This window comes from Leuciscus leuciscus (genome assembly GCF_965113295.1).
Source record: "Leuciscus leuciscus genome assembly, chromosome: 19".
Classification (NCBI taxonomy): domain Eukaryota; kingdom Metazoa; phylum Chordata; class Actinopteri; order Cypriniformes; family Leuciscidae; genus Leuciscus; species Leuciscus leuciscus.
Window position 1 is genome coordinate 8,690,849 of NC_138743.1, and position 24,169 is coordinate 8,715,017.

Consider the following 24,169-nt stretch of genomic DNA (forward strand, 5'->3'; position numbering starts at 1 on the left):
CCGTAGACGGGCTCTGACTATACTATACAGTAAACATACAAGGAAACCTGTCAGCTGGTATGATTTTTAAAGGTTAAAATTAAAAACACATTCTTATACAATTAATATAATGCGGTTTTATAATAATGTTACAATATTTTTTTATGATATAAGAGTAAAATGTAATAAATATGTAACAATACATGTTTAGCAAAATGCACCATAGAGTAAATTTTTCTAGCTTACTTACCTTCCATAACGTGTCATACCCTTAGGGAAATTAACCATGTTTTTTTATAGCAAAAGTGTAATAACTATGGTTGAAACACTCATTTAATGAATTTATGAGGCATGATGCAAATTCAGTAAGGTGTACTGCATCTTTCAACATACCTTCTGATGTTCATTCATGTTTATTTCGTGCTATAACTAGTAATAAAGAGCAAGACAGATCGGTTCACTTACCGATTGAACTAAGGCGCTACAGCGATCTGTCACGCCATATTTAAGAGCGCCAAAACAATATTTATCATTTAAATTTTGTCTTTAAATTGACAGAATTTGAAAGCTGAGACTTTGTTTCATATCAAAAGTAACCTGCCCTGTCTTGTCTGTCGGCGAGTGAGACAATAGATGTGTGGCGTGAGAGCGTGAGAACAGTGTCAAATGTGTGAGAGTTGGTAGCCATAGGCTATATGTTTGAACTAGAAACTGATTCTGAAGAAGAAGAAGAAGAGGAAGAGTGAATTATACAGGGTCGTCTACAAGGCGATGTATCAGAATGGTCATTTGTTTTATGTATCGCTATTTATGATGGCACACATAGCGGTAAATTATATGGTTAGACTTTGGACTGACTTGCGTTATCAAACAGCTAATAATATTAATGTTACACAAACCATGTTCCCGTTCACCATCTCAGAGTCAGACAGCTGCCTTCGAAAAATCTGCATCCTCAGAAACGCTTTAAACATCGGAGAAAATAAGTGGAGAAAGGCATAGAGTTCATCGTAACATCATAATATACATAATCCACCCGCTCACTGAAAAAAATTATTCGTTGAATTTAATAAAAAAATGTATGGTAAGTGGTTGCACACAATTGATTTTAGCTACATTTAAACAAATGCAATAAGTTTACAAAAATTTTTAACTAAAATGTATTAAGTTCAACTTAATGCATTTGTTTAAATGTAGCTAAAATCAATTGTGTGCAACCACTTACCACATTTTTTTATTAAATTCAACGAATAATTTTTTTTCAGTGTATATTGCTAAATAACAACAGAAAAATATACCGGGATAACCTTGCTTCTCTTGAGACTCCCCCGTTATTCAGCATTTAATGATATGCTAAAACCCGCCCGCACGTGACGTAATTACAAGGTAGTTTGTGATGTCAGAAACGCCAGCGATTTCAAACTGCGTTTTTGAGACTGTCTTTGGTTCACTGCAGTTTTAAGGAGGAAATACTCAGCAATGGTGTTGAATTATGAATTTGCACATGGGTTGTCTTAAATCACATTAAAAACATCACATAGACATATAAACAACATTAAAAACTTGAAAACTTGACCACAAAATAGATTTAGATGTAAAGCAAGTCATACTGTATCACACTGCTTGAAATGTCATGTCATTTGGATATTAAATACACAAGATTGTGACATAGACAGTAGCCTATGTCATAAAAGTGCACAAGTGTAATCTTAGGCTTGAAAAGCACAAGCAGCCAGACCCCTGACTGTCACACACGTAGCCCCAAGCTGTGGCCAGGAAAGCAGTGCCCACGAACAGGTGGGCATAGCGCCTGTCAAGCGGGCAGAGATTGATGTGACGGGTTACGGTGCTGCTGGGTATTCTCTTTCCACACAGACAGCTGTGCTGCACTGAAGGGAGATGTGTTGTCTCTTACAGGGACGGGACACACTGGAGCTCTCCAAATTCTCTAGTCAATTGGGGTCCAAGAATGGTCATTCTATAGGCCATCATTTTCACCTTAACATGAGAAGATTACTATTTTATAATCATAATGTCACAGATCGGCTGAATGTATTACAGTTCTCTCTCTCTCTCTCTCTCTCTCTCTCTCTCTCTCTCTCTCTCTCTCTCTCTACCTCTCTCTCTCTCTCTCTACCTCTCTCTCTCTACCTCTCTCTCTCTCTCTCTCTCTCTCTCTCGTGTGTGTTGCATGTCTGGAGTTCGGGGTGTGTATGGCAAGCCGTTTTAACATTTAATCCTTAAAACCTACTAGTCTCTATTTTCATGCTACTAGTACTTATTTTTTAGATATCTATTCCATTAAGTACTAGTACTTATTCATTTGCTATAGTGCCTACTCTTTAGATACTAATACCTTTTTAAAAGTTAGTAGTTATTCATTAGATTATAGTGCCTATTAAATTGGTACTAGTACGTATGTATTATATACTAGTACTTATTCATTAGTTACTAGTACTTATTAAATATATATACTAGTACTTATTCATTAGTTACTAGAACTTATTCATTAGATTCTAGTACCTATTAAATTGGTACTAGTACGTATGTATTATATACTAGTACTTATTCATTAGTTACTAGTACTTATTAAATAGATACTAGTACTTATTCATTAGATACTAGTACTTATTCATTAGATACTAGTACTCATTTCAATAGTGATACCGTAAAACTTCAAATAATAGCCGAGTCCCAAATAGACGCCTGTCTCTTTTACACGCCTGATGTGTCTAGTTTTGAATAAATAAAGGCCGATCTCAAATAGAGATCTAAAAAAAAATTTTTTTGTTTCGGGTTGTATTTAATCTGCTAAACCCCGTCAGATCGTCTGTTTAAGCCAGTTCTATGGAGCAGATTGCGCACGCAAGAGAGCCCTGCGCATCTGGGCGGGAGCTGTTAGCGCAAGCAAGGCAGGCAGAGTTAGCGGAGGCCGGAGAAGGAGAAGTGGAGGAGAGCGATGAGGAGGAGGAATTCGCCAATGAACTTGTAGTTGAGGATCACGGTGATGATGATAGTGATGAATAGGGTCCTTTTGTATCACATGATTGCAATTGTTTTACAGGGTAGCCTTCATTCTTTCTTGTTGATGTGTTTCTGGCAACTAGTTCATAGGCTCGATGGCTATTACTGGTAACTTGTGTTGTTCAGCCCATGGCTGTCACATCGTTTTGTTTTTTTATGCTGCCAATAATCTAAAGGGGGTCGCACACCGTACGAGAAGGGCAGCGCCGAGTCGCGTCTATGACAACTCGAGGTATAGCACACCGGACGTGTACTTTGTCAGTTTATGGCCAGCAATATAGTTATGTTTAAGGATATTATGGAATTAAGATCATGTCTGTACTATGTTATGATTGCACTGTACAATCGTTGCTTAGTCTGCAGTCTGAATTCCCTTTACCTCGTCCGTTAACTGAATGAATTGAGAATATCACCTGAAAATCAGCTGCTGATTTCTGTAAACGAATGTAAAACTGAATGTATATTGCAGCACAGGGTGAAGTCAGTATATACATTAACGACGATTTGAGACAATGTAAACTCATAGAGAATAATGTGTTTGAATTTTAAAGACGTGGCGCTGCGCTTATCCGTAATCGTAAGTCCAGGCAGGCAAAAGGTCAAAATCCATACAAGGCAATCCAAAAACAAGAAACAAACAAGAAACAGACTTCCAAAAGCAGTGTAACATTCATCAAGGACTCCATGACAATGACTGAACAGACAGGGTATAAAAACACAGATACTAACAAGGTGAGAGGAAACAGCTGCGTGCAATGATCAATGATAAAACTACGGTGGCCGAGAGAGCTCAACGCGCTGCAACTGAAGAAAACACATGCAAATAGAAAAACACCCGCAAAATTAAGAAAATATCTTCATCAGTTTCACAACACATGTGCGCTCCAAATACTCACAACACAACCAAATACAGAAACGCGCTGCAAAAGTTCACAACACAAAACAAATCAGAAACGCGCTGCAAACAGGACAGAACACAACGGAAATGTTTCTGGGGAACCCAATAAGTGACGGACCCGGCTGGGACGTTTTTATTGCTCGTGAGTATTACCTATGCCCTAACGTTACTCCCTTAAAAGGGCAGACGGCAGAGCCCTTGAAGTGGGCACTTTGGAGGGAGCGGGGCACTTGTGTGCCATTATGTAGCTGTTTGGAACGGACTTGATGAAGGGAGCAACGAAAGACAATGTAATTTCCTAATTATTTTCACCTGGGATGTTCCCATGACAACGCAGCACCGTCTCATATTTGGACCTCTTATATACTGTCTATGATTTGTACTAGTAGCATGAAAATAGATACTAGTAGGTTTTAAGGATTAAATGTTAAAATGGCTTGCCATAGGTGTGTGAGTGTTTCACGGGTGAGAAGTCAAGTCAAGTCAAGTCAAGTTTATTTGTATAGCGCTTTTCACAATACAGATTGTATCAAAGCAGCTTCACAGTATTAAATTTAAATAATACAACAAAGTTTGTTTCAAGAGGAATTTATTGATTGATAAAATTAAATTAAATATCCCCAAAATATCCCCAACTGAGCAAGCCAAAGGCAACAGTGGCAAGGAACCGAAAAACTCCATCAAGTGACCTAATGGTGTCCTAAAACTCCATCAGGTGACATAATGGAGAAAAAAAACCTTGGGAGAACCCAGGCTCAGTCGGGGGCCAGTTCTCCTCTGGCATTTATGAGCTAGAGGCCGGATTGTAGTTTGAACTGTAGGATTATAAGAATGCCTGGCTGAAGAGATGCGACTTTAATCTAGTTTTAAACTGGGAGAGCGAGTCTGAGCAACGAACAGTATCAGGAAGACTATTCCAGAGTTTTGGAGCCAAATGTGAAAATGCTCTCCCTCCTTTGGTGGTTCTGAATATCCTAGGTATGAGCAAAAGCCTTGAATTTAGTGATCTTAAAGAGCGCGATGGATTATAGGGCGATAGAAGATCCGTTAAATAGACTGGAGCTAAGCCGTTTAGGGCTTTATAAGTCAGTAGCAATACCTTGTAATTAATACGGAACTTTATAGGTAACCAATGCAGTGATGATAAAATCGGTGTTATATGATCATATTTTCTTGATCTCGTAAGAACTCTAGCGGCGGCATTTTGGACTAACTGTAGCTTGTTTATTGAGGATGCAGGACAACCAGCTAATAAGGCATTACAGTAATCCAGTCTCGAGGTCATGAATGCATGAACTAACTTTTCTGCATCAGAAACTGATAGCATATTACGTAGCTTAGCAATGTTTCTAAGGTGGAAAAAGGCTGTTTTTGTAACATATGAAATATGATTTTCAAAAGACAGGTTGCAATCGAGTATAACACCCAGGTCTTTTACTGTAGCGGATAAAGTAACAGGACATCCTATGATGTTAAAGTTGTATTGTGCGAGGTTTTGTGGGCGGTTTTTTGAACCGATAAGTATTACCTCTGTCTTGTCTGGATTTAATAAAAGAAAATTACGCGTCATCCAATCTTTTATAGAAGAGCAACTGTTATTTCCAAGGAGGTCTTTAAAGCTTCTTTTGAAAATAAGGAGTCACCAAATAGTTGTTTAAGAGCAGTACTTTCTTTACTACTCAAAAAATCAACCTTGGTTTTTTAAAAACTGGAGGACAGTTTAACTGGAGTGTTTAACACTCTCAAAGCTTTTGGAATAGTTTTTTTTATTTATCTTTTATCAGGGATAAATCTTTTATCTTATATATTTTTTTTTTTATAATGAATTGATTGAGGAATACTAAGAAGGTTGATGTCTAACCTTAAAAAATAAATGAGGAGGAGGGTAGTGAATGATGTTTCAGGTCACTAAAGACCTGAGGTATGCGTTTATGCCACGTTTTGAGTTTATTTGTTCATGTTTGGTGTTTGTTTTTGATCTGTTCTGTTCATGTTTTTGTTCCTAGATTGATTTTTCTAGGTTATTAATTAGTTCAGTCTTCCTCCGTCACCTGCCTGTATGTCTCCATGATTACTGATTGGTTTAGTTCTGTTCAGGTGTGTTTAGTTTATAAGCCCCACTTGTTTGCTGTTTATTTAAGCCCTTGTGGGTTTTTTTTCAGTTCATTGTCAGTTCTACGTTGTGTTTAGTTGGTTGTTCTGTTCCTAAAATTCTGTTTTGTGCAGATTTGAGTTTATCTCTAAATAAAGACTGCTGCACTTAGATCCCGTTTCATCTCTGCTGCAACCAACGCTGACAGTTTAAGGGTTAAAATAAAGCCTAAACATTTAAGAAAAGGTGTCATCTGCAAAGGTCAACTGGAATAAAAGTGAAGAGTTTATTATAGGGATTTGGCAATAGAAGCTTCCTCCAGTACTCCTGGGTGGAGTTAAATGGGGAAAGGAATGGCTGAAATTTCTAGGGGTATATCTATGGAAGGAAAGATATCAGGAAAAGAACTGGGAGGGTATGGTGGGAAGAGTGTGTGAAAAATTGTCTAGATGGAAGTGGGTGTTACCTAAACTATCATACAGGTTGCTGTTACTTAGTTGCCCCGATCTGGCATAAAATGATTGTAATAAACCCATCAAATGATGTTGTTCGGGAGATTCAAAAGAGATTAATTGACTTTTTTTGGGCTGGATACCACTCGACAAAGACAGCTGTGCTTTTTTTTACCAGTTAATGAAGGTGAACATGGACTAATGGATGTACAAATTCGAATTATGACCTTCAGACTCCAAGCAGTGCACAAACTGTTGAATTCTGGGGAATCCATGTGGACTGATACGGCTGATGGACATTTTTAAATATGATAAAGGCTGACAGATTTGGATTTGAGTGGTACTTTTATCAGTCAGGGAAGCTCATGCTTGCCAAATGAAGCTTCATGAGATGTATCTTTGAGCTATTTTAGAGAACTGGTTGATCTTTGGTTGATCTAATGATTTAGATTCCCCTGCCTTCATTAGTGAAATTCAAGTTTCACCTGCGCAATCCTAGCCTGGGTTTCCCCATTCTGCCTTTCGCGCAGCGCGATTTTATTCACGCTGCTAGGCAGCCTGGACACCATGGACCAGATTTTCCCCTCAAAAAGGGAACCAATCACAGAACGGGGAGGGAGCAGCAAGACGATGACGACGTCTATGCGACACACCGAAGCAGTTTGTTTATATCTATGGATCCAACATGGCATCAGACGTGAAGTTACCTTTCGATGCAGCCTTAGATAGTGTTCTAAGTAGTTTAGAACGCAAGTTTGTTTCGTCTTCTTCCTCGTCGAATTTCTGTCGCTCTACATACGTCATCTGGTATAATTGAAACAATTGGCTATGAGCACAGTACAGTACGTACAGGCGCATTTGATAGACATTCGTAGCGCCCAATAAACGGCTCTGGGCATTCGTAAACCACGCCTCAAATACGAGAAAATGAACAAGTGGTTCCCAGACCACGTCTCAATGAGAAAAGCTCTGACGTTAGCCAGGCTAGCGCAATCCATCAATTTAGGACACATTTACAAAAGAAGTCTTGATAGAAATGTATAGAAAATATACTTGAAACATTATGACAAATAGTTCAGCCATTTAGTATTTAATGACTTATAATGAACTAATGCCTAGACGTTTTGAGGGGTAAGACTATTCAACAGAGAACCAATATAATACATTTTGAGTAACATGACATTAGCAATTGATAATGAAGGAAACAGCAGACATCTGTACATAATCGAATGCATGAATGTACCAAACCATTTGCAACTTGTTCAAAAGAATGAGAAATTGCTTTTATGATGCGCAGCACAAATGACTAGGCCTAGATGGTGTGGAGGTTGAACAGGTAGTTTTGAGAATTTCTGTTGCGATCTGAGAAACGTACCAAAGCGACTGAGAAAAACTAATAAAAATTCCATCCAGCTTGAATCAAAGTTGAATCAAAGTTGAAAAGAAAACATGCTCTAACCTTCTGTAATTGAACATCACCTTTGGTATACCTTCACAATGATGTTTTGATGTTTTTTACCCAAAGCACCTTGAAAGCAACAAATAACCTACACATTCACTTTTATTCAATTTATTTTTCTATTTATTTATAGTTTGAACTTATTTATCACTCAGCTGAAATTAAATCAAATTTCTGTAAACAACCATTTCATTGATTTGCCAAAAGTCAAGAGGCAATGTATGTTTTTGTTCCTAATGCTTCCTAAGGATTTATAACAATTACGGATATTAAGAGATGTCAGAACAGAAGTGTAAGCACAGTATCCTTGGACTTCCTTCTCACATTCATCCTTTCAGTCCAGTGTCGGAATAAGAGTCTGACATTGTCAACCTAAACCAGTTTCGACTCAGACACGATTTATCCGTACATGTACGTACATTGCCTTTGTTGGCCTAGAATAGCTATTATCCCTCAAAAACCTTGAACCAGATGAAGGTAGGCTATAGTGATTTTTACAAAGCGCCACAGCATGTTCTTGGTTTCACAAAATGGAGTCTATGGGCTTTAGAGAGCATGAAAGCGAGTTCCATCACCTCAAATTCTCTTTCCAAAAGTGTTCCTGATGTCTTTGAAACCTCATCTTGAAGTCCATTATGAAGCAGCAACGTTGAAAGACAATTAATAGAGAAAAGGGACCCTAAATGCTCGCTCTCATATGATTTGAAACCGTTTGGTCAGGAATCTGTTATCTTCCTTGAACATCCGGTTACTTTGAAGATTTTCCTTCTTCAATAAAACACACAAAAATACCTCATATTAGGAGGAATGGAACTATAAGGCTAGGTTTTTAGGACTTTGCATTGATGCTTTATGTTATTTTTTAATTAATGCTTAAAATACGTTTTTTGAAAATGAACACAATGCAAGTAAATTCAAAAACCTGAAGCTTTGCATTGCAAAAGGCCTTGGTATATTCGTTTAATATTCATTAAGTGACAAGATGTTCCATAAAATAAATTCACATTAGAGAAAGCGCACCCTATATGTGCATTAAAAATAGTCTATGCAAGCTTAAAATGTGAATAAACTAAAACGGTTAAAGAGGTATGAAGGATTTTATTTCATCCTAAAACATGGAAGTCAAATACAAGGTCACTTCAATTTCTCAACCTATACCATGGCTCGTTTTGTCTAAAATTATGGTACACGTAAAAAAAAATTGCCATCTCCAAATGACTGGAACGACACTACATAAACATAAAAAAGCTTGCGTTGAAAAGCGGTTCTGTTGAATAAGGAAATGTAACCTTGCCTTTCTTCAGTAAAATGTGCCTCATTCTTCTAAATATCTCTTTTACAAAAAAAGAGGAGTGTTTTTTGGCCCATCGTCAAGCACTTAACATCACTCCACGCTCCTATAACCTGAATTGCAATACGGCATCGGTTTAAAAGTGTAGTCAATAGCCTATCCTTCATGTAAAAAGGGGCTACCAAGGTCTCACACCATTGTCTCTTTGTTATCTAGCGATGAAATCTCTCAGGTATTCCAGCAATCCTCTTATTAATTAAAGGAAAAATGCATATCAAATATTCCAGTGGCAAATAAACACATTCAGTTTCCTTCACTTTTTACTTTTCTGCCTCTGTGTTTTGCATTTTTTGCTGCCACATAAGACTCTTTCTTTCATTGTCACTTTGAAACACATTCTAGCCTATACAATTTAAAATCTATACAGTAAGACCGTTCCATTTACATCTTTTCATCAATCCGATCACAAGAGGACAACTCAAAATAGGCCTACAGTTGTAAAACGTTTTGAACATGTCTTCTTTCAACTACTTGCTTTCATAGTGTTAAATGTGGTCGAATGCGTTCGAACAGCCACAAAAGATCGCCTACTGACCGGGAAGCGCGCTGGCCGGGATTTAAACTTTGTTGGCTGAAGACCTAAATTTGGTTTAAAAATGAAAAACGTACCAAGCACAATGTTCTCTCACCATTCCTGATTTCTAACACACGCTCACAGCCTTCGGTGTGGTCTTGCGGCTGCCAGAGCAGGAACTAAAGCTGATGCTCTCCATATGTTTTTCTATCGTCTCCTTTCGTGTTCACATGTAAATTGTGCAAGCTTATAATTATTTCGTCCATTAGATCTGAAAAAGCCCCTAGATTTCCCCACCCATAGACCTCGAAGAAATCAGGAGAGAAGCGTTTGAAAGTGGAAAAGCGACGGATTAATGCTGCCGTCAAGTGTTATTGGAAATTTCCTACTTCCCAATTCTGAAGCTATGTGATTACGAGCTCGTCTCATTCTAGTGCTTTGTTGTCGAAAAGAACAGGAATCATGGAGGACACCAGGTTTATTTGACATTTATTTAACATCCTTTTTCATTGACAACCATTTAAACATTCACCTGCACTATCTATCTAATCATTTTGCTGACAATTCTGGAATTTCGGTCAAATACAGGCTAATTTCGCTGAGTAATACAACAGACAGTACGCTTCAAATGATTATTCATATATCTAAATATGCACTACTTTAATGACAAGACAAGGTGATGTAGCTTTAGCGAAAAAAACACAACAACTAATAAAGAACAGCAGTCACATCAGCAATCGTTCTCCCCTCCGCCATATTTAAAGTTTACGGCCCGCCCAACTCGGGAACTTGGGTATCATAATTCTCCCCGCGCTTCCCAGTGGTAAATACGACTTGAGAGGGCTTTCATGTCCAATTTTTAACTAGGAAACTCGTATTTACAATAATTCCGATAGCAGGTTAGGGAAGTATAAAACACCAGGGGTGCTTCTCAACACTCAAAATGATACTTCCTCGTTTCCTCGCTCCTCCAGCCTGTGACCTGGAAACCGATCAAAGTTAGCCATCTTGAAGGACATCTCAATTCTTTAATTGCACCGCGAGAAGGCGAGGAACGAGGAGTAAAGAAGCTTCCTGAGGAGTTATGAGCGAGGATACACAGGGGGTGGAGCTAAGACGCGAGGAAAAGAAACTAGGATGCACAAATAAGAAATGAGAACCACCCCAGGTGTAAAAGGGAATGTGCCTCCCTTGTTTACTTGTGATCGACCAAAATTCATCTTAACACCAGGGGTAAACAGGGCAGCTGATTGTGTTAAGAATCATATGTGAGGAATGTGATGCCAATGAGTAGAAACCCCATGCAAAGTTAAACTTCATCTTTGAAGTAGTATGTGAGCTATGAGGTGAAACACTAACCTGTGGTTTCAGAGACTCTCGGTGCGCTGTGGTATTTCTGAAATGACTTCTTGTCATTGATAAATAAATCTCATATACAGTGTTTGTTCATGATGTCATCCTCAAGCACGGCGGTCCTGAATGATTTCTCTGCAGAAATGAAAGAAATGTAAGAAGTCAGACAGTGATTGAGCTGTTGAACTCTGCAGGAGCGTATTGAAATAAACCAGTTTGGTGTTATTGTATGTTACTTGCGGAGTGTGTTAGCAGGGAACAGAAACCCCCTGTTATCATTAAAGGGAGCAAGCTTATTTAATTTGAACTTTTAAAATCAAATATTGATAAAGAAAAAAGCTTTCTATAACTTAAAATATGTTGACAGTATTATTTTAATTAGGCAGATGATGTTGGCCCTATGCCTTTTTTTTTTTCAAGCTAGATCACTACTGAACCTGTTTCATGAGTGCATTAATATTACATTATTTATTATTATTAATATTACATTATAATTAATTGAAAAAATTGTAAAAAATTTATAACCCTCCCAAATCAAACATTTCAAGTGACCGATAACATCTAAATTTTTCAATTGGTCCAAGTGAAATTCTTGTTGCAATAGTCTGTTAACATTGGCTCAATGAGAAATAATACGTCAGACTAATTGAAAAATTTAGATGTTATCGGTCACTTGAAATTTTTGACTTGGGGATGTAATTTTTTTTTACAGTGTAGGTTCAGATCATTGTGCAGAAATAATCCCAAATGAATCACTGTTTTTTCTTGAGTGTTTGATTCGTCTAATATCAACCACATTTTTTTGTTCTTATAAAATGAACATTTTCATTTTGCTCATTTTAAACCAAACTCAATCAAGAAAGAAAGACTTTAATGCATTTTAAGAACTTTTTAAAACAAACATTTTTAATAATTCACAGTAATATCTGTAGTAGCTGCTCTGTTAACAATTATATGGGTAGTCTTCAAACAGGTGTAGTAACCCAAGTGTGAATGAGACATAATGTTCTGTATAGCATTACAGGTCTTCATTCAAACCATCTGTCTGAGATTATTCAGTTATGAGCTGCACTTGTGCTTATGGCAGTACAGGTGCCAAAATGATGAGCCATTACTCACATTTTTATTGCAGATAATTTTGTAATCTGTATGTATCTCTATCAGTTACAATTGCATTCATCTGTGTAGGCTAAATAACAACAACAACAACAACAACAACATAATAAATCATATTTGGCACAGTTATGTAAATTTGTATTATGACAGAACAGACAGTCAAACCTCACTAGTGCACAGTTTACAATTACTTTCGAGCATATGATACTCTAAAGTTAACTGCCTCGAGCCATTAGATGATTTCAGAAGACTTGTCAAATAAACATAACCAACAGCTCCATCTAGTGTTTTACAATAGTTTTCACTGGATGGAAAATATATATGTAAATTATAGTGTTCAGTGTTTCAGTAAACATCCATTATATAACATTTCTGGTCAGTTTAGAGATCAAACTGTGATTTGTTTAGGTGTTTTACAGGTTTTTTATGAAATGCTACAAAATTGCAAGATAGAGGATTCTCATTTCCATCAAAACCAATAAACCTTTTTTTTTGGTTGAAAAACTCATTATTCTCTATAAAAAAATTTTTTTAAAAAAATATGCTGTGATGATTGTTAAAACATTACTAACACAAATAATATAAATTAATTTACAAGATTATATTTTTGATTAAAGGATGACCCTTATATATATATATATATATATATATAGGCCTACATAGTTACATACACATTTAAACTGGTACTGAAAAGAAAATACTGCTGTTGTGTACTGCAAACGGTGTGATAGAGACTAAAGATTTATGGGGGTTTTTTTGTGTTTTTTTTAGATTGAAAAAATGTTTTAGACCTGAAAATAAAATAGGAAAACAAACACCTGTACTGGCTTGTAGATTGTGTGATATCTCTCCAGCAGAGAGCGCAATAGCTTAAGCTATCATAATAGCACATATAAAAGGTTATATATATATATATATAACAATCTATTGTGTGACATTTGCTGTGCTATAAGCCTATCAGATGCACATGCAGAAATTAGCCTTTTTACTGCATTATCATTAACATGATCTTTGCGCGGTGACTGTCTGCAGGGTTTTTCATAATGACAGTAATAAAACTTTATGGCCCAGTAAGTTAAAACCAGGCCTGTGCTTTCCTGGCACAGATGAAGTGTCATATGCTGTGAGAATGGCCATATGTTACTGGAAATCCACCGGTCACTGCCTGACATTACTACAACATACAACATAGTTTTGTTCAGATTAATGTTTAGAATTTTTCTTTAACAAATTTCATTTTAAAGATTTTTAATCAAATGGATGGCCATTTTATATTGCTAAGGCTAATGTCATAGCTATCATTTTATGTATCCTAAATACACACAATTGAATAATATTTTCACACTTATTTGACTGTGCATTACTTGTCCAAATTTGGTCCACGATTTGGGAGGTGATGTAGCCTACTATAAAAAATAAGATATTTACCTTGCTTTATCTTTGTTTTCTCCACAAGATACATGATATCTCCACAAGCTATATCATCTCTTCTTAGTACACTAACTTTTGAAAAACTATATTAGTGGTTTGTGGCGGAAATGACGACATAGAGTGAGAAATTGAGGGGGAAAATATAGATAATATCCATACAATAAATATTGAATTTAATATTTCTCTCTTTGTTTAGATCAGTAGGCTATTGTAAACGTAATACTTTATCATTGTCATATTTCACGATTAGAACGCTGGGTCTAGCAGAAGGGTAAAACAATATCTAAATTAGAAAAGCATTTAAAAAGTAGTAAAGCTATTAAATTATAGGTCTGCATTTTTTTTAAATAAGTTTTATAAAAAAATATATATAAATACAATTTATTATTTTGATTTTATTATGTATTATATATTAAATAGTAATGTTATTATATTTTATCATATATAATTGTTTTATTATTATAAAATACTATTTAATATTATTAGAAAACTCTTAAAAAATAATGAAGAAATTACTTTGCATTGCTAGCATGTCTCAAGATGAATCGCTTGTTGTAGGCTACCTTAAATGAATGAAAAATAAACATGAAAAATAAAGGCAATTTTAATGTGACAGGTTATAACAAAAAGAAAAACTTTGAAATCTAATAGTTTAATAAAAGTCTAGTCTTGAGATATAAAATTGGCCGAAGTTGAAAAAATGCACTTTCTATTCAGTATCACTTTGTATCCATTCCACACTCAGTATCTATACTAGGCTAGTAGGCTCCCATACTAACAGCCGGACACAAGACAGACCCGTCAGACTGGTCTAGTAACCGCTTGGTGCCGCTTGTGGGAGAAACGCGGAAGAAGAGTTCATTCAAGGCGTTTGGTGATCCACACGGACACACACATACACGAGTTTCCCCCGGTAAACATGCTATCGTGAAGCTTCTCCAATGCGCCCTCGCGTTTTCCTCTCATTCACAGCGGTTTCGAGTGGAGATGTCTGGACACACAGCACTGCATGGACTGATACTCTTATATTCAATTCACCCGCTCGTGCTCGCAGAGAAACCGGGTAAGTGAACAAAAACACGGCAGATGATCGGAAACAAAAGAGTCTGTTTGCTGAGGCGTCAGAGGTTCCTGCTGGAGGATTTTGAGTTGTTTGCGTGCAACATGCATTTGTGGTTGTAGTATATCATCGTAAGTAAACGTACAGTTGCTCTTGGGGAGTTATAATGTTTCAAACTTTGTCACATGAGCTTCAGATCCTGTTAACTCTTGAGTGCAGTGCGTTTCGTTCTGAGTTCTAAACATTAAATTCCAATGGATTCAAATACATATACAACACGCACTACAACACATGCTTACAATTTACGTGTTTATGATTAGTTTCGTGTTGCACGTGTTTCTCATAGAAACTGTAGTACCTTTTAAAGTTAAAGTTGATATCCTTAAACTTTAGATATGGACGGTGGATAAGATTTTTGATGTCAAGTTTGGCTCATTAGAAAATGTGCTGACTGTATAGCACATGCAGCGCTGACACAACATGTCCATAAGGACAACTTTCCCTCGAATCACTCTCACAGCGGGACTGTGTGTGTGTTAGTCAAATTGTCTCTGGATGGTCAAAGCAGCATCTGATCTGCATTGTGTAAAAACATGTATCTTTTGTCTTGGATTTTAGTACTGTAGAGACTACAGAGGTCTTTTTACTGCTGGGATATTCCTTTAGGACTCATTTTAATTCAGCGTACAGTGCACACAATACAGAGACGATAACTCTGGAGTGGAGAAACATTTGGTTATTAAAGGAACAGTTCAGAGAAAAAGAAAAGAAAAAAAGGTCATTCTCAGAACTTTTATTACTTTTTCTGTGTAACACAAATCAAGAAGTTTTAATGGTTGTACTTTTGCATACAATTGCTTAAAGTAGGGATTGAGGTTGTCAGGAATGTGAATTATTATTTTTTTTTATATAAAACATCCATATGACTCGTGCATTGTAATTTCCAAGACTTTGGTTAATCTTCGGAACACAAATGAATGTTTTGATATGAAAAAAATAAGATATTTTTTACTTAAATCTGAAAGCTTTCTGTCCCTCCATAGACAGCTATGCAACTACCACATTGATGTTTCAAAAAGTTCATAAAGAGGTCGTAAAACTAATCCATATGAATTGAGGAGTTTAGTCCAAATTTTCTGAAGAGACACGATCACTTTATTTGATGAACAGATTGAATTTAGTCTTTTATTCTCATATAAACATTGATCAGCGCGCACAGATGAAGCTCAACCGAGCTTGCTTGACTTCATTGGTTCTTGCACGTCAAGCGAACATGCTTGAGCTTCCATTTACCTTAACTGATGTGAAAGCGATCGTGTCTCTTCAGAAAATTGACTAAACCACTAAATTCAAATGGATTAGTTTTACAATCTCTTTATGAACTTTTTGAAGCATCAAAGTGGACTGTCAATCAATGGAGGGTCAGAAAGCTCTAAGACTTCTTCAAAAAGATCTTAATTTGTGTTCCGAAAGTGAACAAAAGTCTTACAGGTTTGGAAAGACATGAAGGTGAGTAAATGATGACATACATTATTGTGTGAACTATCCCTTTAATGATGTAGTTCCCAAAACTGTAAGTAATTCACTCACTTTTGTTACCTTTCGAATTTTGTTTGAAGTTTGAACACTTTAATCTCCACAAGAACTAATTGCATGGATAAGAGCATTAAGTACAATTCTCATTCTGTTTTCTATAGAGGGAGTGACTAAATAATGACCAAATCTTTATTTTTGAGGGAACTATTAATTTAAGTGTTTCAGTCAAGGGTGAAATACTTCAGTTCAGTACTGCTGATACTGGTCCTTCTTTTTGTATTATAATTGTTTATCCAAGAGTTATTACTTTGTGGCAGTATTCTTGCTAAGCACAGTGTTTTTGATTGTACACTCTTAAAAATAATGGTTCTTTTATTGGCATTAATGGTTCCATGAAGAACATTTAACATCCATGGAATCTTTCCATTGCACACAAGGTTCTTTAGATTGGAAAAAAGTTGAATCAGATTATCAAAATGTTCTTTACACTAGTAGTTATTTTAAGAACTGTTCACTAAAATGTAATTTGGGGAACCTAAAAATAGTTCTTCTATGGCATCACTGTTGTAAAATTGTTCTATGGCATCAGAAAACCTCCTTTTAGAACACTTTAAGTGTATCTTAAGTGTAAGAGTGTAAATTGAATATCCTACTAGTGTGAACCCATAGCTGCATGCATGTTAGGAGACAGTCGGATTGTCTGTACATGCAGAACTCTCTCTGAATATTTGTGCTCCACCCTGGGGCAGACGATTGCCAGGTGTTCCTCAACATGCTGAAAGAACTGGTTTCAGATGCTCCACCATGTTTTTCCCCATTGGAATGAATGCAAAAGTGAGCTACAACCGCTTTTGGTCATTTTGAATAAATATTATTTTTGACATCTACTTCACTGAAATTCTTAATAAATAACCCAAAATATTCTTTTAATGTGTAGTCGTTGTAGCTTAGTTTGTTTGCATGGCGATGATTAACGTGCTGTCATCCCTCTACACCTGCCCTGAGGTTTCCGTCCATCAAAAAAAGTTTTTTTTTTTGCACGACCCAGCCCTACATCTGGATGGAGTTCAGACGCCACCACAAAGGCCACTGTGTGTCCGCGAGTATTTAGCACTGACGTAGTACCAGCTGAGGTCAAAGAAAGCATTTTTGGGTTAGTGTGGGCGAATGTTCCCTTAGAAAAACACTGGTGCTATTTATAGCGTCAGTCCTGTTTCATTCCTTGTGTCATTTAAGAATGCCTTCAATTTCACAAAACTCTGGGGTCTCTGAGTTCGTTATATGCATACATCAGCGCCAAGTTCCTGAGTGGCTTCTGGAGACTCAGCTGTCTGGAGGGAAAGGAGGAGTTGGTGGTGCCATCACAGGTGTGAGTGCCTTTACCATGGGAGACAGTGACATAACGGAGCCATAACATATCAGCGAACAGTAGTCTTGACAATACATGCACAAATGCGCATATGCATGCTCTAACCCCCCAGCGTGGGAGCTCTTCACCCTGGGATCATCCACGAGACTTGTGTCCGGCAGCTGACATTTTCTAACACCACCTTTGTCACTGATCTATGGACGCATGTCTTCGCCATGGAATAAAAAATAAAAAACTTTTCTCTCACAATTCTGACTTTTTCTCTGACAATTCTTAGTTTATATGTCACAATTCAGACTTTTAAAACAAATATAAACTCAATCAGAAATGCGAGATGTAAACTGTGAATTCTGAGAAAATTTTGTTTTTAAGTTTGAAAACTTTAGTCTCCATGAGGACTAATTGCATGGAAAAGAGCATAAAGTACAATTCTCATTTTGTTTTCCATGGAATAAATAAAGTCAGGGTTTGGATTTGGAACTAAATGTGAGCAACTAAATAATGACCAAATCTTTATTTTTGAGTTAACTATTTCTTTAAGTGTTCAAGGATGAAATAAAAGGTATTGCGACATTTCATCTCACAATTCAGACTTTTTTTTAATATAAACTCAGTCTGACTTACTAAATGTAAACTGAGAATTCTGAGGTAAAAAGTCTGAATTGCGAGATGTAAACTGACAATTACGAAATTCATTCGTGAGATATAAACTAGCAATTGTGAGAGTCAGAATTGTGAGATATAAACTCACAGTTGTGAGGGAAAAAATCTGAATTGTGAAATGAAAGTCGAAATTACCTTTGGCTTTTTTGATTAAGTGGCTGAAACAATCTTCCATTACTCGTATTTAGAAATCGTATTTCCTCTGTATTGTCTCTCTCTTCTAATTACAAAACTTATTGTAGTAGAGGTTTCTTCTGGTGCTTTGACTTGTCCTAAGGGTATGTGCATGTTGAAACAATGAGTTAATTAAATTTTAATTAAACTTGGTTTATGTTAGGTTGACATGCATTGGCTTGTTGAGTTCATGCAGTCTTTTGTTGCAACAGAATCAGACATTTATGTGCACTTGGAGTCTTACTTGCCATTACATAACAGGCTGGATTGCTGTTTGATCTTCAAGAGAGAACGGATCTGAGGCTTGTATCAATATAATATTGTCTTTTAAAATTTGGGAATAAGCTTTAAAAACTTGTAAGGTGATTTTTGTTGTTGTGCCATTATTGGTACCAAACTGAATTGCAGTTTGAACATAAGAGACTTAAAAGTACTAAACATTAAAATGTTAGTTTTGTTCTTCCTGGGTCTGAATTCACCATGCTTAATTACAACACGTTCTCTTATACTTTTTACAGATGATGGCTGTGGTCATTATGTCCTGGGCCAAGAGAGTGGTGTCCTGTCCTCCAAGAACTACCCAGGAACTTACCCCAACAACTCCTGGTGTGAATGGCGGATCCGTGTACCCATCGGCCACACGATCATCCTCAAGTTTGGAGACCTGAACATGGAGAAGAAGGACTGCGAGTCAGACTATTTAAAGGTTCTAAAAGGATCATATGGGGCAGAAAATGGTAAGCGGTTTCAATCATTTATGCGATGAACATGCTGCTTACATTATGCCATTATCTTGTGATTTCCCTGCATCAAGGTTTCCTTGATTGATTAATGGAAAGTATGATGGATTAAGTAGTTTCTGTTGATTAAGTTTTGTTTGTATATTGCTTTTTGACAGCTGTATTTGAATTTAAAGGTGAAGTTTGGCACCAAACATAATGATTATTTTCAAACGGGTTTCCCAAACCTCTTTTGGTTGGATAAACAGATCTAATCCTACCCCAATCTGACCCGTTGGCTGAGACAATATTGCTGTGTTGTGCAGAAACAGAATCCTGTAGGAAACATTTAGAAATTTAATTTAAGCCTAGTTGTAACATCTTGTGCAATCATATTGTGATATAGTTGATCATATGCTCTTGAGTCAGTTTAAACTCCTCTAGATCACATTACTGTGAGTAAACATGAGTAAAGCACTTTAAATCAGAGCATTACCATGAGTCGGCACCAGTCACACATTGATAAATTTACTGTAAAGCAAGAGGAAACCACAGAGGCCAGTGTGTCAGAGGATGTTTTAGAGATTATGGTGAAATGTTGGCAATTCTGCCTGTTTCCTTAAGGATATTGTCACTTGTTATCTTCCATTTCTAATATCTTTCTTTTTGAATGAGCTTGCAGTTTTTGCAATTTATTGCCATAAGTGCAATTGCAGATGAACTCTGATTCATTTATTTTTGAACAGGAAATGTGCACAGATTCTGTACTCATGCATTATTCCTATTCAAAAAGAAATGTATAGCTTTGCAAGTTTTTCTAGTACAAATGCATTTCAATTAATAAGGTAACAAGACAATTCATGTCAGTCATTCATGAAATATTTCCCTGAATTAGATTAGGTAAATGTCTAAACGGTTGCTAAAATATGACCATTGGTTATACCCAAGGGTTAAATTGTGCAAAAATATTCCAGAATGGAATTTTGGTACCTTTGATAAAAAAATTAAATAAAAATGATTGGCAGTTTTTGAATTAATTCCATTTCCTTGCCAGTCTTTTTTTGTTTATTTGTTTTTGTTTGATCCATTCCAACATTCTGAATTCCTTTAAAGTTTAAAAATGCTTTAAAAAAGTTATTTACATTAGGCATTATGCTTCTTTCTAGTCATTGGCAGACCCTGGTAGAAGTGAGAAATTCATCAGTAGGTGGGTAATTTCATTTACACGGTGGTACAGATGTAACCTGGGGTTATATATGGATTTTGGAGAGAACAGTGATGCTCTAACTGTTCTCTCCAAAAATCCATATATAACCCCAGGTTACATCTGTACCACTGTGTGAATGAAATTACCCACCTACTGTTTTGTTAATTATGGATGGGGGGGGGAAAGGATATTGTAGCGCTTCACTTGAAGTGAATGGGCTGTTCTGTTTTATTAGCCTATCATCTTTCAGCCCTGGACCTGAGGTCTCTTGTGGTCATCCTGCCCAGAAAAGATTTATTGCCTTTCTTTTTGTGCACCCATAGATGATTAACTTTGGAGATATTATTTTCTTATCTACATTGAAATGTTGTTCTGATAAACCAGAGCAGTGGGTGTTTTTATTGAAGCCAGAACCATTGAGTTAATTAACAGTTTTAGAGAATTAACAGCATCAGAAGAAGAGCCTGGAGGACATGAATCTTCCCACACTATGTCTGGTTCCTCCCCTGCCAACCCTTTTAACCACAAACGCTGTCATGGTGTCAGAGTCGAGCCTCAGCCACATTCACTGATCAAAGCGTCCTGCAGTGGAACGACTGGAATTCCTCTTCTTAAACAGCAGTTGAGAGACATGCTTTGTGTTGGTGCAGAGTATGACACTTGTGTCAATCACACTTCTTAGTGTGTTGACCCTTTGGTGCGTTCGGTAATAATGTTTTATAGATGAAAGTGTTTTGATTTTCATCAGAGCTTATCAGAAACTCATCTGTGTTGGACGTGTCATCCTTCAGTCATGTCGTAATTTTCCCCCAAAAAACACAATTTCTGCATTCTTGGTTTCATAAAGGACTTCTACACCTTTCTTTTATGAAGACTAGAGACTGTTGATTGAGAAGACATTCAGAGTTAGCTTCAGAACCGTGCCTGATTGTTATTTATTTTCACCTTTTTGCTAAAAAAGTTTGCTTTAAAAAAACATTTTTTATTTACTTTGACATTTTACGGTTACATTTGTGCAAGTATTTATTTATTTATTTTTATATATTTATTTATATGAAATGTATAAATAAGTTATCGGCCCAACTGGCTGTTTTTTTACTCTTACAATATTTTTTACAAGTTGACTGGTGTTAATTTTGGTCTGACTTGTACCTCACTGCTAATATCTCAGTATGATTCTAATTCTTAATCTTTTATTAATTAATAATGCATTTCCTTCCATTTCCCCTAGTGCACTGGGAGTACTGCGGAGGTCCGATGCCCAAGCCTACGCAGATTCACACAGACTCCAGCGAACTGACTGTCCGCTTTCGTAGCAGCCAGCACATCTCTGGAAGAGGATTCCTGCTGTCATACTCCACAGAAAACCACAAAGGTATCTTTAATTTAAAAGGAAACGTGTGTCTTCTTAACACAACTTTGTACATGTTTAGCTTCAGCTCTTAGGAATCCAATATTCTTCTTGTCTCTTGGCCGACCCCCATGTTAACCGCAGTGGACCCATGCCGTGGCTTGCCCCCTTCCCTCCTCTGGATGCTTGCAGATCCTTTACGGATGTTTCTTTAAAAGACAAGTTTGAACAATATTAAAAAAGCAATATTAAAAATCCAAATCCAAAAATGAAAGTTTTGTCACAGCGCATATCCTGCAATGAAGCCCACAAATGACCTTGTAATTTGCTTCAACCTTTCCTAACTTTATGAAAGATTATTTTATGGAAGGTTCGAGTGGTGGTGTATGTGTATGCAAGCAGAATACGGGTGTTTCTAAAGCACACTCAGCGTCATCGCGCATCTGCTTAAAAACTAAGCTTAGAATCATTGGAGAGAGAATCGAGGTACATAAATGGTTTTTTGTTTTTTTTTGTTTTTCTCCCACCCCTACACGCCAACACCAATTGTTACTCTAATTTGGCACTTGGTGAGGCCTAAATTTAACACAGACACACGCACACATATAAATATACATTTAAATTCAGCCTTGGCTTATAAAATGTGCTTGACAGTCTGGGGTCATAGTCATGTGAGCATGAGTGAGGTTTATATCTATGTATATGTTTCCATCCCAGACATGGAGGTGCAGGAAGTAGGTCTGTCATCCTGTTGTGATGCTTATGTCCTGTTGTTCTTGTTTTTGTTGAGTCGGAGGGCCTGTTTCCTTTGTGGAGACTTATCATCTGCTCCATTTTTACCCTCATTGTGTGTCCTCCTCTGCTTTCCTCCTCAGAGCTGCTGACATGCTTGGACAGAGGCAGTCATTTCCCAGCATCAAAGTACAGGTGAGAGTGAGTGTGTGTTGGGATATAGACGCCTTAAAAAGTTAAACTTGCACAAGTTGCCCGATATAACTCTATTTTTTAAAAATCTTTTGACTATATATATATATATATATATATATATATATATATATTCACAATGCTATTCTGACTATTTAAGTACCATTTTTATTTGTATTTACCAAAAGAGTGTGTCATTTTATATATATATATAATGACACACTCTTTTGGTAAATACAAATAAAAATGGTACTTAAATAGTCAGAATAGCATTGTGAATATATATAGTGAATATTTTGTATATATTGCCCAGACATATCTGAAACTATTCCTTTGAAATATATCCAAGCCACGAGACATTACAAAATGAACCCTGGGCAGTAGTCACAGTTTTCCAGACTGTATCTCATCGCATTAGTGCTTATAATTTTAGTTCCTCACTCAGCTATTATCAACACACTATCCATTGCTTTATCTATAGCCGTCAGCTATAATTAAATGGCATGCTGTAAGCAGATATTTGTCTTTGTTCTCGCCCTGTGTAGGACGTACTGTCCGGCCGGATGTGCAGCGGTGACGGGAGACGTGTCTGGGGACATTTCCCTGGGCTACAGACATGTGAGTAGCGTCTCATTGTTTTCCTCAGGTGTGGGTGGCATGCTGCAGCTCATTTCGCATCCGCAGAAGAGCATTAAGCCAAGCTGAGGGGTTATTTACAAGGCCGACTACTTGCATCCAAGCAGATGCTCAGCGGGGTGCTTCCCAAACAGGTTTCAGATGCAACAACTCAGCCAAGAAAAGCGGCTGCTCTAAGCAGATTTTCCCACAGGTGCTCGGGCCTCTAGGGCCTTCACAGGGAATGTTAAGCGGGCCGGCAGTCGGGGGTGGAATGCACTAATGGCTCGTCCCATTGTCTGTCAGGCATTTGTTGTGACAGGACTTGTGTGTATGAATGTGTGGATACCCCAAGGATACGCAGTGACAGATCATTTGTGCTGGCTCCATTGTTCTCCCTGGTCACTTAGTGGGCAGTGAACTCTGAATGAAAGGCGTTTATGTAATTGTTCATACCTCTCCAGCGAATCGGGGTCAGAGCTTTGGGTTACTTGAGGGATTGGCCGAGCAGCAACGGCTAGTTTGATGTGGAATGAATCATGTGCTTGGGCTTTGAGCTATAACTCAAGATGTTACGGGCTTTTCTGAAGGATTTGCATTGTGGTAAAATCTCTTCCTGTTTGTGAAAGCTAAGCTGGTCGAGCTTTATGTGTCACAGCAAGTTCTGGTTGTGTTGAATTTGTGAGGGTGATAAAGAAAAAAAAAAAAAAGGCCTTTTCATTTAAATCTAATGTTTGTTGCATGTGCGTAGCTTAACCTCTTAAAAACCAAAAGTAGAGTAGAACGAACCTGAAACTGTTGTGTTGCAGTAGCAAAAATACTGTCAGGTACAAAAGTCTGAGACCACAAGTGAAAATGCTTTTATTTTGCATTTTTCTAATT

The 24,169-nt window shown here is 37.0% G+C and overlaps 1 protein-coding gene across 1 annotated transcript in view; it reads left to right on the forward strand.

The window, feature by feature from the left end:
• The first annotated feature begins 14,484 nt into the window (after positions 1 to 14,484).
• The window catches only part of dcbld1 (discoidin, CUB and LCCL domain containing 1), a 33,273-nt gene continuing 23,588 nt past the window's right edge, over positions 14,485 to 24,169 (forward strand). Inside the window, exons 1-5 of the mRNA XM_082147045.1 lie at positions 14,485 to 14,732; positions 18,990 to 19,208; positions 21,629 to 21,772; positions 22,624 to 22,675; positions 23,218 to 23,290. Coding sequence (XP_082003171.1) covers positions 14,657 to 14,732; positions 18,990 to 19,208; positions 21,629 to 21,772; positions 22,624 to 22,675; positions 23,218 to 23,290 — 564 coding nt within the window. The 5' untranslated portion in view covers positions 14,485 to 14,656. The remainder of the gene's footprint in view (positions 14,733 to 18,989; positions 19,209 to 21,628; positions 21,773 to 22,623; positions 22,676 to 23,217; positions 23,291 to 24,169) is intronic.